The sequence below is a fragment of the Durio zibethinus genome, chromosome 18 (assembly GCF_047325235.1).
Source record: "Durio zibethinus cultivar Kanyao isolate XHJ-2024 chromosome 18, ASM4732523v1, whole genome shotgun sequence".
Taxonomy (NCBI): domain Eukaryota; kingdom Viridiplantae; phylum Streptophyta; class Magnoliopsida; order Malvales; family Malvaceae; genus Durio; species Durio zibethinus.
The window spans coordinates 1,350,417-1,364,843 of NC_143179.1; the positions used below are offsets into that span (position 1 = coordinate 1,350,417).

The 14,427-nt window shown below is 28.8% G+C and overlaps 1 protein-coding gene and 1 pseudogene across 1 annotated transcript; both read left to right on the forward strand.

Annotated features, from left to right (window-relative positions):
* Positions 1 to 5,796: 5,796 nt before the first annotated feature.
* LOC111298906 (cold-responsive protein kinase 1-like) lies at positions 5,797 to 11,983 on the forward strand. Its single transcript, XM_022893653.2, has 7 exons — positions 5,797 to 5,985; positions 7,588 to 7,733; positions 8,537 to 8,649; positions 8,755 to 8,965; positions 9,513 to 9,750; positions 10,594 to 10,744; positions 11,410 to 11,983. The coding sequence occupies exons 2-7, from the start codon at positions 7,643 to 7,645 to the stop codon at positions 11,809 to 11,811; spliced, it is 1,206 nt and encodes a 401-aa protein (XP_022749388.2). The 5' UTR covers positions 5,797 to 5,985; positions 7,588 to 7,642; the 3' UTR covers positions 11,812 to 11,983.
* A 120-nt stretch (positions 11,984 to 12,103) lies between these two features.
* Positions 12,104 to 13,868, forward strand: LOC111300232 (F-box protein At4g22280-like; annotated as a pseudogene).
* Positions 13,869 to 14,427: the final 559 nt, after the last annotated feature.

Below are 14,427 nucleotides of genomic sequence, written 5' to 3' on the forward strand. Positions count from 1 at the left end.
AAATTTAAATTAATTATTATCGAGTCAAATTTGAATTTAAGTAATTGAATTTATTAATCGAATCGAGTTCGAGTATTTTTATATCTGATTCGAATAACTTATAACTTTAATCAAATTTTTATATTTAAATATATTTTTATTATTTAAATTAATAAAATGTCACAAACTCAAATTTTAGTTCGAGCATAAATAATTAAACTTTTATCAAATATAAAAATTAAATTTATTTTTACATATTAATCGAACGAGTTCAAATAATTTAATTTTTATCTCAAATTAAACTTAAATTAAAAAATAAAATTTAATCGAATTCAAATTAAATATCAAACTTTAAATCTTAAATTAAATTTAAACTCAAATTTAATACTTTATCAATTTAAATTCAATCAATTAAACCCCTTCATATCTTATGAAACATAAACAGACGTTCATAAATTTCTTCAACATTCAATGCATCATTCAAATATTCCAAGAACCAAATAGTCTTTTAATTTTTTATTTCCTTTTTTATACAGTACTTTTTTTCTTTCACTCTCTCTCTCTCTTTTTTTTTTTATCTTATTCTCGTTTGTGCTTTTCCCATAGAGCTCTAAAATTAATTGCTCCCTGGCAATTTCTCCATTTTATCATCAATATTTATATTATAAAAAATATTAATAATTTATATATTTATATTATATTTTATATATAATTTTTATTGATATAAAAATATAAAATATAATTTTTTATTTTATTAAATTTATATATAATTTTTATTAAAATTTTAATTTATATCACATTCATATTTTTTATATTATTTTTAATTTATATCGTTATGTTATATTTTAAATTATGAATTCTAACAACTATAGTTGAAACAGCCATCGTCTCTCACACTTGAGTCAAGACTAGGTCACCTCTTCCAGTTTTGCAAATTCAAAATTTTTAATTTTGAGAAGAAAAGGACAAATGATCCTTTTATAACCTTTCAAGTCACGGTACCAAAATACCAATCCACCAACCGCCAGAAAAAATAAATAAATAAAAATAAAAACTACTTATTGACTTCCATGTGAAAGCAACTTCTTTGCTCCCAATTAAAATGCTTCGTACGGAAAAGTTGGGATGGGTTACGGACGAATGAAAATGCTTTATTCTGTTTCGAAACACAAATAATATATTTTATTATTTATATAATTATATATTATATTAATAAATTTATTATTAAATATTTTAATTTAATAAAATATTATATTTATATATAATAAAAATATAATTTATATTAAAAAATAATATTTATTCTTCCTTTTAGATTTATATTAATAAAAAATATGTGTTTGTATAAGTTAAATTCAATCTCCCGAGCTTGTAATTTTTTTTTTTATTTCTTTAGATTGTCATTTTTATTAAAAAAATAAACTTGATAACATTTTATTTACAATTATTTTTATAATAATTTTACAATTATATAATTACTACAAAAAATTATGTAAATTTTCACCATATTAGAGAAGTGTCTTCATATATTATTTCCATATATCATAAATAATTCAATTCATGATTATGCATGATATGTTTTTTTATAATAATTTAAAATTATTTTATAATTTTGATGAAACATATTTTATGAGTGATTGATTAAATAGAAGTAATAAATTTTTATTATAATTTTTAAATGAAAAATAATTAATAGGCATGTATTTTGATTGAGATCTTGTTTTAAATATCATAAACTTTCTATTCCAATCCCCTATCGCAAAATTTAATTAAGAAATTATTTATCATAAGTTATTTTGAAGAATATGATTTAAGAGTAAAATGATTGTTTATTTTTCTTTTTATTTTTGTAAAATAAGTGTGCTTTAATAATGTACTAATATTTTTCTATTATTTGTAAATTTTTTCACTATTCTTATATTATGATTACCTAAAATAAAAAAAACAACTTAGAGAAAATAATAGAGTCAAAGAAATGAGGTTTTAGACAATTGATGAGTCTTAAATATGGTTGACAATGAAGGGGTACAACTAATCAAATTAGAAGAAAATTCCTAGAAAATGATCTTCTAGGCTAAGTAGAAGTGCAAAAAGTCCAGCCTTGGCCTAGTGGAAAAAAAAGGATCAATCAAAAACAAAGTCAGAACTTGATTCAAATAACATGCAAAATAAATTTAAGTTAAAAAAGTCATAAAATATCCATTAAAAAATTATATTTCCATAAAAAACAATTACAATACCAATAAAAGAAAGCATTATCAAACAAAATAAAAAACTAAAAACTGATTGTCATCAAGATCAAAACATACAAAAACAAAATCTTCCAAAAAAAATATATTTAAAATAACATAAATCTCACAACAAATATTTTATACGAACTAAAAATAAAAAAAAACATAACACTGAAAAAAATATTGTTCAATAAAAAAACAAAAAACCACAAAAACCCAAACCCCATTCAACAATTCAACTTCATTAAACAAAATTGAAGTTTATAATCCTAAAATCATCCCAACATAACCAAAAAAAAAAAAAAAAGAAAGATTCAATTAAACAAAAAAAATGCAAAAAAAATTTACTCAAAAAAGCATAAAAAAACGAAAGAAAAAAAAAAGAACAACAAAAACATACCAGCGAAGTCTATCTATCACGCTTTCCTTCCTTCAAACCACCTTTAATACCAGTAATAATGAAAAAGAAAAAAAAAAGCTTTGAAAAAAATACACATGTCAGCCTGCTTAAGTGGTCCATTGTTAAGTGGTAGCTTCATTTCTGCTTGGCTAATTTCCTGTCAACTAAAAACGTTTTACGAAAGAAAAAAAAGGTATACATGTAAACTTAGAACCTCTTAAGGGATTTTTTTTTATATAGAGTAATATTGATTTTTATAAATAAAAAACTTGTATTATAAATTCTTCCTTTTTTCCATGGATTAGATGATGCTAATTAAGCTTAGCTCAATCGGCATGAGGTTTACTACAGTTGAAAGGTGGTCACGATTTAAGGTATAATGGCTTCCCCATAGGTAAGTATCATAAGTAGACTAAAAAATTAAAGAAAAAAAGTTATATGGAAATTACCATGAGTGATGCTAGGAATGTAATCAAGTTAAGTTAATATTGTGAGAAATTCAAAACTCGTTACTTGAAACTCGATTAAATTTTAACTTTTAAATTTGAATTTGATTGAAGATAATAATCGAATTATTTAAATTCATTTGATTAAACTTATTTATTGAATAAAAAGAACTTGATTTCAAATTTGATTATTTACGTTTGAATTCAAGCTCGAATTGATATATGTAAAGGTAAAATCATAACTTTCTAATTAAAATAATAATAATATATATTGAAATATAAAATTTTGAGTAAACTCATGAATTACTCAAATAAAACATTAATATACTTAAATTTGATTCGTTCGATAAATCGAATTACTCAAATTACTTAAATTTAATTCAATTATTATTGAATTAAACTTAAACTTTGTCCAAACTATACCCGATAACTTGTAATCACAACTGTATCAGTTACACCTAAATAATGGGTGGTGGGTTTAATGAGTTTGGAATTGGTCAGTTGCAAAAGATTGGATGTTTGGTTTGTGCTTCCTTTTTTTCTTATTTTAATTTTTGCACTTCTTTCCTTTGTTATAAAATTTTAAAAAGTATACCAGTTAAATGTCCACGTGATGCTGTAGGTAAAAATTTGTTTATTTTTTATTTTTATTCATCGAATATTTTTTTCAAAAATTATCTAATTAAAAAAATAAAAAAAATGAAAGGTAAAAATACAAATTGGAATAACATGTGAATATCTTAATTTTTAATTTACATTTAAATAAGTTCTTAACCTTTAACTTTTATAAAAATGAACACTTAATATTTAATTTGTATTTAAATATATCTTTAATATAAATAAAATTTTCAGTACAAAAAAATTATAAGATTTATTTAAAAAAATGAAAAAATTCAAGGTTTTTTAGTATTTTATTCAAAACAATAAATTTTTAATTATTAAAAAATTAATAAATATACTTTAATTTCAAATAATTAATTTTTTTTATAAATATACATACTTTACCTATTAATTATTATATTTTTACTAAAAATTCGAATGAAGCAAAAATATAATACAAATAAAATCTAAAATAATTTCTATTAATAAAAGAAATTTAACCTTAGGCGTAGCCAAGCATTAAAGAATTGGGATTGGGATACCTTTGCATTAAAGAATTAGGGTTGGGATATCTTTGCATCTGTCAAATTGGTCGGCGAAATGTTAGAAAATTTTATAGAGACGAGACTTTTAGGTAGTGTTTTTGTTTCAAAAAATATAATTATTTTTTATTTTTATTTTTTAAAAAATAAAAAATATGAGTGGAGGTGTGTTTGATAATTGAAAATGAAAATAAATTTTTAAAAATTAAAAATGAAAATAAATAGAAATATGAAAATAAAAAAATAAATTCAATTATGAAAATAAAAGATCTACTTAATTTTTTTCTTATGTTTTACAAGTTACTATATTTAAAATATTTTTTAATGTCATTAATTAATAAATATATATTATATTTATAATTAGATGCCATTAATAGTAATATTATTAAATATTTTATTTATTTATTTATTTTTGTATTTTTAAAGAATAAATTTTATTGTCGTTTATCAAATATATTTTTAAAAAAATAAAAAATAGAAAATAAAAACGATTTTTTAAAAAATGAAAATAAAAAATAAAAACAAAAAATATTTTAAAGATTCCCTCTTATTTTCTTTTTTTTTTAAATTATTAAAAATATAAGATTTTCGACATAAGAAAATAATTTTCAACCAAACTAAAATATCAGATTATGAAGAATAAAATTTCGACAAGAAATTCTACCTCTCAAGACCAGACAATCCTTAAAATATCAATGTTAATCTAAAAAATATATTTTTATTAATTAATATTTAATTTTTATAAAAATACTTAAAAATACATCAAGTCAATAAAAAAAAATTTAAGATCGTTTGAAAAAGTCTTTACAAAAAGCGAAAAAACAAAAGCATTTGTATGAAATTATAATTGCACATTTATGACTTGAAGTAGTTTGGGCATCTTTGCGCCTATCAGTTTGGGCATCAGTTTAACATCTAATTTGTTGGATAATGAAGGATAAAATGGATCTAAAATAATAATTTTTTAGGTAAAATGGTGAAAAAAAAAGATTTAAGGCGAAATGTAAAAGAACTTTATGGAGAGGAAGATTTGAATTTGATTTTTGATATTGATGGATAATATTTTTACCGCGAGAGAAAATTTTTCAATCAAATTAAAATGTTATATAACATTTTCAGCTTTTTGAACTAATAATTAAAATTTTTTTAAAAAAATATAAAGTCCGAGTTTGAATTTTAGCATTTATATCTCTTACCTTTAATTTAATAGATAAAAAAAATTTGATTAAAAAATATAATTTTGATATAAAAATTCTATTTCACAAAACCTAATATTGTCAATGTTAATCTAAAAAAAAATATTTTTATCAATTAATTTTTAATATTTATGAAATACTTAAAAATGCATCAAATCAATGAAAAAAAATCAATACAAAAAGGGGCTTAATTGTACTTTAAAGAAACAAAGGCATTTGTACGGAACTACAACTGCATATTTAGGTTGAAAAGTAGACAAGGTCAAAGAGGGACACGTAGCAAATAGTTGACCAAGTCGGTTAAAGACTTTAAGCCAGTTGACAATGACGCTCCTCCCACCACATCGCTTTCCTTTCTGTTTCCTGTTAGAAAATTTTAAGAAACTCGTCTTTGATCCAAAAAAAGTGAAAATGAAATATGAGAAGTCAGTTTTGGCCAACTACTTATGCCCAATGCATCATAAAACACTTCAGAAACTGCGTACGCATTCATTCATGGACTTTGAATTCTTTCTTTCTTGCTTTCTTAATTGCTACCCTCTCTGATCAGATAATTTCTTCCAACTACCATTCCTTTTGCTTCCCCGTGTTAAGGTTAGTTCAATTTTCTCTTACGGGTTACTTTGCTGATTTCCTGATTATCTCTGTGAGTTTTCTTTCTGGGTTTTTCTTGGTTTTGTTTGTTGTCCCTTTTTTCTTGTTTAATCATGTAATTAAGAACTTGAACTTTAATAGTTTGGTTAATGGATTTTCCTTTATGGATTTTATTTATTTTACTTTTTTTTCTTCATCTTTAGCTAATAGGCTGATTATCTATCAGTTTTCTTTCTGGGTTTTGTTTCTTGTCTTTTTGTCTTATTGAAGCATTCATGTAGTTATTATACTTGAACTTGGTTTGATCGGTTCATAAGTTTTGCTGGTTTTGATGGGTCATTTTATTTTTCTATTTTGGGAATTTTCTGGCATAATTTCCTTTTTGCTTGATTTTTAATGGTCAAATGAGCATAAATTATCCATTTAAGATCAAATTAGAGCTATCAGGTGGCTTCTAGTCTCTAATTTTCATCATGTTTTTTGCTCATAGCAGTCTTTATTTATATTTAAGGAGGGGCTAATTGCATGGCTAGGAATTTGATACACCACTTTTAGTGGTATTATTTCTTTTGACTTATTTATTAGATTTTTGCTTCCTGTAATTTAGTCAAATTTCCCCTTGTTACTTCTATCTATGATCACCCTAGTTCTCAATTGCTAGAAATATGCAATGAGTTATGATTAATGAGAATTGGATCTTGTTTAGAATCTGGTTTCAGGAGCAAGCCTTAATGGTTGTCGTCATAAGAAGCAAACTTTGTAAAGTTGCGCTAGTGCCATAGCTGATGACGACATGATATTAACCAAAATTTAGGAAATCAAGATGCTTTTAGAAATTTATATATGACTTCTGAAGTCAGTATGGACTAATTAATGCATTTCTTGTTAATGAATTTGTCTATATGATGATATAGATGGTACGGAAACTCGTTAAAATTTCCCTTTTCTAGAATCTTGGTGTGAAAAACTAGAATTTTGAAGTAAAGGGCATCATGCCATTATGCAGGACGTATTCAATGGCATAATATACCAATGCAGGTGAATAGATGTACTCTATAGAGGTGGCATGAATAAGACTAGTTGAGGGAAGTTGATTTCTATTATTTTCATGGAATGAGGTCCAAGAGTGTGTCTATTCTAGGCCTGCAAGGAGTAAGTAGGAACAATAACTCTTCCAATTAGGGATATTGATTAATCTATGTTTAAAAGGTATAATATTTGTGATTTGATACCAATGGCTTGTTAAGTGCAGCAAGGTAACCCTACATTGTACATTATAGAAGGCAATGTTAATTGCTACCTGCTCAAAACTTCTAGGTTTCTTAAGCTTTTTTATGAATTTACTAGATTTATTTAATTGGTACTGATTAGAAATATATAGAGAATTTAGAAGATATTAGTGAAATAATTACTGACATTCTAAATTAACCTAAATGATGAACATCTACAGGTTTGTGAATGTGCTTAGCTACCGTGAAATTTGGTGGATTAGTTCTAATTGAGCATGGATGACTGCATCAATGCCTTCCTTAATGATTTTGATATTTCATTCCATAGAATTATGAGTATGAAATTAAGTGTTTCTGATGGTTTTTTTGGCAGGTCTTAGAACTGCCCTGGTACAAAGCACTGGTTGAATATAAAAGAAAACTGGTCAATGGTGCATCATAAACATATGACTTGTTTTTCTTTCTTATTCCGTAGACATATTGATTCATCAAACAAATGGTCTTTTGAGGTTGATGAAGGTAAGTCAGAAGCCTTCTTCTTATAATTAGAAAACCTTTTATACTGTCATGTCCAATTAAATGAAGGATGGCTAATCCTTCATATCCAATACTACTAAGCCTTATCATTGAAGTCCATTGCACGAAATAATTTCCTCCATTATATGTACATCAATCAATGTGATTTGCTCTACCTCTACTGTCTTCATGTTAAATAACTTTGTCTAAACTGTTACATCACTAGATCTTTGTAGTACATGTGCAAATATTTTACATAGGTTTGTCCTGTTTTTGTTTGCTCCTTTTACAAGTGATTTCATCTCTTTTCTTTTTTTTTTTTTAATTTAAAAGAAAAAAAATTATCCTTTCTAATATCAACTTAAACATTAGTATTATTTTTTATTTAAACATTGTTGTTTCAGCAACAATCATGTTGCGAATATTGTTTCTTCAGCAACATGAATCTAGGACGCTTCTAAAATCACTGAATATTCCAGTTTCGATCCTTCAATGCCTCCTGCTGTTTTAATCCTGTCAATAAATCTTCTCCGATCTCTGTGTCATTGTGTATGATAGAACCTATGCACCATAATGCTAACTTGTAGAAATTTCTTGACCTTCAATATCTACTCTTCCTATCTTGCCCTTGGTATGTTCTATATTTCTATGTTCTCGTTTATTTGAACTTGTGTTAGAAAAACCTCTTTGATTCTTGTGAGTACTTTCCTTAGTTTCAGTTTTTGATTAAACCAAATGTATTATTCTGCCTAAAACTGCATCAATAGGAAAACTTCTAATCTACTTTTTTCTTCTTTTATAAACAGAATTTGACATTCACAATGTAAAATTTTACACATACAAAGAATTAAGAATTGCTACTGAAGATTTTAGCCCTGCAAATAAAATTGGAGAAGGAGGCTTTGGTTCTGTCTATAAGGTATGTATGCTGTTTCAATATATAGAGCATTGCTTACTTGATCCATTGTCTTCTTTATGTCATTTTGCGAAAGGAACCTCCTTCATTATCATTGTGGATTTCCAGGGGAGGCTTAAAGATGGGAAGATTGCTGCTATAAAAGTTCTTTCAGCTGAATCAAGACAGGGAGTGAGAGAATTTGTGACAGAGATTAAGGTGATCTCAGAAATAGAGCATGAAAATTTAGTCAGGCTCTATGGCTGTTGTGTTGAAGATAATCACAGAATCTTGGTCTACAACTACCTTGAGAATAATAGCCTTGCCCAGACTCTTCTTGGTAATTTGTTAATTTGTTGTAATGTTGGAAGTTCAGTTTATTGTTTATTGAGGCCATTCTTCATACCACAGAGTGGTAGTTCCATCCTAGAACTATATATTTTGCATTATATTTTACTCTGCATTTTGATGACATGACTGTTCCCACTTTAATCAAGATGTCCCAAAAAAGTTGTGCAAAACTAAAATTTAAGTACTAAATATTATCAAACATCCTTCATCCAACTATGCCTTTCATTACATGAACTACTTACAGAGGAAAAATGAAAAACATAAGGTATCCCTTTTATGAAAGGCAAAATTTGATTATTTTGTCAATTCTGTTTAGTCCGACTGTATTTAATGTGCTTCCTTTTGATCCTTGAATATTTTCAAAGAGGACAGCTATTTGGGATAGTAGGAGTACCTTTTTTTCTTCTTTTTCTTTTTTAAGGAATCCTGCATTATTTAAAATCTTAACCATAGAAGAAGTGTATTCAAACTGTGCTTGCCTAATACAGTTTAAATCACATTGAAGCTGAGAGCAATTAAAACCTTTTCTTTTACAGGTAGTGGTCGAAGTAATATCCAGTTTAATTGGAAAACACGGTCTAAAATATGCATTGGGATTGCACGTGGGCTTGCTTTTCTTCATGAGGAAGTACGGCCGTACATTGTTCACAGAGATATCAAAGCAAGCAATATTCTTCTTGACAAAGACCTAACACCCAAAATATCAGATTTTGGCCTGGCAAAGCTCATCCCAGCAAACATGACTCACGTCAGCACTCGTGTGGCTGGAACAATGTAAGGCTCCAATCTTCCTGTTACTTGTTCAAGTTTAACAATAGCTTCAAATATATTTTTAGTTTTGAATTAGCACTGAATATGATATTATCATCCAAGTCGGTGAAGTATTGGTGTTAAAAGCATACTTAAACAAAATTTATCAGTTTTTTTTGCTGTTGGAATTTCTGCTTTATCATTATAGAGTGGGTTCATTATTCTAAGTTTAGTAACTAATGGATAATATTTTCTCCATGGCAATAAGAATATACAAACATCATTTGATTATTCAATTTCATCTTAAAAGGTTTTAGGTTTCTGAAACTATCCTTTGCGGATGGAGAAAGGAAAAAGTGAGGCAACTTTGGACAACTAGTGTCTAATATGTTTTGGCTTTTCTAGTTGGGCAATCATTTCAGACATCCCAAAAAATGGATAGGTGAAGAATAGTGGAACAGCAAGAGCAACAAGAAATCCTCATTTTTTTTTGGCCGGAGAGATCCTCTTGTTTCGATAATCATTTAGTTAAAGTTATGATGATATGTAGTACAAGAGGTCTTTATTGATTATGTTAATTAAGGCTTCTTTTAGATATGGTGATATGACTTCAACAAAATCCAATTGAAGTCGGTTCTCTCTTTAAATTAGGTTCTATTTTCAAGTAAGCTGTTCTTGTCATGTTAGCAAGTGTATGATCTTTGTGGCTAGCTGTTGTTAGATTTATTAAGTTAAGCATCTGTCATACTATAGGATTGAATTTTTGTGCATAGTTGCTAATCAATCAAAATTTTGCCTCTCTCTCCCTCAAACTTTTATGCTTTCAAAAATATTAACTATCATTAATTATTTCATTCACTATTTTAGAGGTTATCTAGCACCAGAGTATGCAATAAGGGGGCAGTTGACACGAAAAGCAGATATTTACGGTTTTGGCGTTCTCCTCATAGAAATAGTCAGTGGCAGATGTAACACAAATACACAGTTACCTGTAGGAGAACAATACATCCTAGAACGGGTATGCATTTGAGTCTTTTCCATTATGTTGCAAATTTTGTTTACTGCAATTATTTAATAATGGAGCTTGACCTGTGAGTTACTGGTTATGGCACTTCCTTTCAGTTTATGCTCAGAGATCATCAAGCACTTATGAAATGAGCAAGGATAAAGATGTTCTAACTCCTTAAAATATTATTAATTTCATCTAACTCCTTAATCTTTTGATTAAAAAAAAAATCCTTGAAAAACTATTAGTTGTTACATATTATAATTTTGCATTTAGCTGCATCCTAGTAAATTTGTGATTTCTCCTCTATTAAATCTTGTCTTGTTTTTACATGGCTGGAGCTTAGTTTCAGAAATTATTTCAGCCTTGGAATTGAAATAAGTGATGTTTGTGAATAGAAGATCAAAGAATTAAACCACTGAGATGATTTCTTTGGAATATCGGGCATTGGCATTAAGTTTCTTGTTAAAGCATGTTATTTCCTTATTTTGGATAAGATCGTCGATATCTTGCCTGTTTATAATATTTGGAATATAGAAAATCAATTTATAGTCTTGTCCATGATGAATGAAAGATAGTGTCAATCTCCTCAATGTCAGAAACCTTGTTTTGAAATTCTGCAAATTACATATCGGAAAGGTTTGCGGTTCATGACATATACTGATCTCTTGTTGCAGACATGGGACCTTTACGAGCGAAGGGAGTTGGTAGGGTTGGTTGACACATCGTTGAATGGTGATTTTGATGCAGAAGAGGCTTGTAGGTTCCTCAAGGTCGGTCTTCTTTGCACCCAAGATACTCCTAAACTCCGGCCGTCTATGTCATCCGTGGTCAAGATGCTAATTGGCCAGAAGAATGTTGCTGAGAAGAATATAACAAAGCCGGGTTTGATTTCTGATTTTATGGACCTCAAAGTGCGTAGTTCTGAGAAAACCAAGCCAGAAACCAAGTATACATATTCGTATATTGCTTCCTCTAGCTCAGACAACCTAGACAATTCAACCCTGTCATCAGGAACCTCAACTTTTGCAACTATGACCTTCAATGCTCTGATCAATGACCGCAGTGTTAAACATTGAAGCAAACGAATTTGTCAAATTTTATTCATTCTATTCTATTTTTGGGTTTTGAAGCTTGTTGTTTTGTAACGTACAAGTGTTCTTTTTTGTACTTCGTCGAATAGTCGTAAGTACGCTCTTGTAAATGTACCAGGTTTGGTAAATTTAAAGAAATCTTTGCAGAGTTGATCAATGATCATCGTTCCTTTTTGCCCCCATTCCCGATCCTTGGTTCTTCTGCAGTCCCTGTCACATGCAGGCATGCACACTAACATGATGCAACGTTGACGCTGTTGATATATCATATATTTGTAGATAACATCTCATGGTTTTATATTTGTAACTGTAGAAATACTTGATGGTTGAAATTCTCCACTTTTAATATAGCCATCAACCATTTTTTATTTATTTAGCACACTGCAAAAACTTTTATTGGTGCTGAAATGGAAACAGAAAAAAAACTTTTCAATTCTCAAAGCAGAGGAATTTGAAGAGTCTGCATTTGCAATAAACAATAGGAGATTTTGAAAGCTGTGCCCTAGCCAATAAAGGAACACTTTGCTCTAGGAGCACTTGGTTAATTGCTTAGATTCAAGAGCTGACATTTAATGTCAGAAAAACCAAGCAATTCAACCACCAAAAAAGAGCTCAGTTTTCCAAAGCTAAAACCCTTTCTTTCTTCGAAAAATGGTCACTATCCTTTGTAAAATCCTGTAGCCTACTTCTTAATGCCTTATGGCTAAGCAAGTGAAATCAAAGTATGATAAATGTTGGATTAGTGATTTACCATATGTTGTTCTCTGTCGCATATTATCATTTCTTCCCACTGAAGAAGCAGTTCGAACTTCCATTTTATCAACCAGATGGAGATATCTATTTTCAGAGGATGACAGGAGGGTTAACAGCTTCATGAACTTTGTCGATAGGGTGCTGTTCTTCCATAAGGTGACAAGAATTGAAAGATTTCGATTCAGATGCAGTCATGGTGTCGACTCTTCTCGTGTATGGTTGGATATCTGCTGCATTGTGGCACAACTTAGAAGAACTTGATTTATGCATCTCCAGTAATGACAAGTTCATTTCGTTGCCTGTCGGTCTTTTTACATGTAAGATGCTGGTGGTACTGAAACTGGATTCATGTTTTGTTTTGAATGTTCCTTCTAATGTTTGTTTTCCAAGTCTGAAGACGATTCAGTACAAAGGCTCTTCTCAGGCTGTCTTGTGCTTGAATCTTTGCTTCTACACAGCTGCAATTGCAGAAATATAAGCAAGTTAAGTATTCTTAATTGTACTCTCAAAAGATTGACTATAATTTGTTTGAGCGGACGGCATGAACCAAGACAATCTTTTGGGATGGAGATCGATGCTCCAAGTCTTTTCTACTTCCAATGCTTGGACTATATAGCAGACTACTATTCATTGCTGAACCTACATTCTCTGGTCGAAGCTGATATTTACTTTTATCTACATCAAGACGGAACTTACTGGAGTGATCAACAGTAATCTGCAATAAGATTTTTAAGAAGTATTGTTAGTGTTCAATGCCTTACCTTATCCAATGAAGATCCGGAAGTTAGTAACATTGAACCAATTTTACTGATGCCGTTAAAAATTTGCCAACAGCCGCATGGCCCGATGGTAAAGTACCGGATTTTTAGTTTCCGTGACCAGCGTTCAAATCCTGATAGTCTCAATTTGAAGCTATTTTATTAAGTGACGATTGTGATGTAGATAAAATTTTCATCTTAATTTCAGCTGTTTTCTTACAAGCCGGTGGCTTTGTTTGATAAGTTGATCCATCTGGAGATTGTTTTTGCCCGCAACTAGTGTGTAGGGTGGATAGGTATTGCAGACATACTTGAAAACCACCTAATCTACAAACCCTGGTGCTCCATGAGGTATGATTGATTGATACATAACAACAGTTTCAGCTAACTATTTTTGACAAGTAAATTCAACTAAACTCTGATGAAGTTGCAAATATTTCTTTCTGTTTTGGGTTCAGCTAGTGAATCTCAGAAATCTATTCAAGAATCTACCTAGAAAAAGTACCAAATTGTCTGTTGTCTCAACTCAAGAAAATTGAGATGTGTTCGTTTAGAGGGGAGGAAGATGAGATGGAATTGATTAAGTACTTCCTAAAGAGTGCTAGAGTTCTGGAGAAGCTTATAGTTTACTTGAAGGTAGAGCTGGAAACAGAAGAGTTGAAGATTACCACAGAACTGTTTAAGTTACCAAGGGGATCAAGCAAATGTCAAGTCCAAATTATCTGATACTACATTCTGTTGATAAGTTTCTCAATCTTTTTGTTATTATGTAAGTTAAAACTAAGCAATTTCTTAAAAAAAAAAAAAAGACTTTTAATTGAAGCTGAAATTGATGGAATCATTGGGTTCCAAGGGAGTGAGGTTTTAGAATACCTTCCGAAGAATGAAGATTATCTTGAAAAAGATACATGCATTTCCATGATGAAACATAGGCATGATGTGCTAAAGCATTTCAGGCTTGTTATTGATGATGTTAGCAATGTTGGCAGAGACCCTTTAAAGCAAGTGGGTCCTAAATCCCTGTGGACATCATCTTACATGACTAAAGCTCTCCTCTACTTATTTCTAACATTCCACAAAATCATAAATA

What these genes read in the sequence shown, in the direction of transcription:
- LOC111298906 (XM_022893653.2), top strand. Translation starts at nt 7,643, where the DNA reads ATGGTGCATCATAAACATATGACTTGTTTTTCTTTCTTATTCCGTAGA. An exon ending in GTCTTTTGAGGTTGATGAAG is followed by an intron (nt 7,734 to 8,536) that starts GTAAGTCAGAAG and finishes TTTTATAAACAG; the next exon opens with AATTTGACATTCACAATGTA. An exon ending in CCTTGCCCAGACTCTTCTTG is followed by an intron (nt 8,966 to 9,512) that starts GTAATTTGTTAA and finishes TTTCTTTTACAG; the next exon opens with GTAGTGGTCGAAGTAATATC.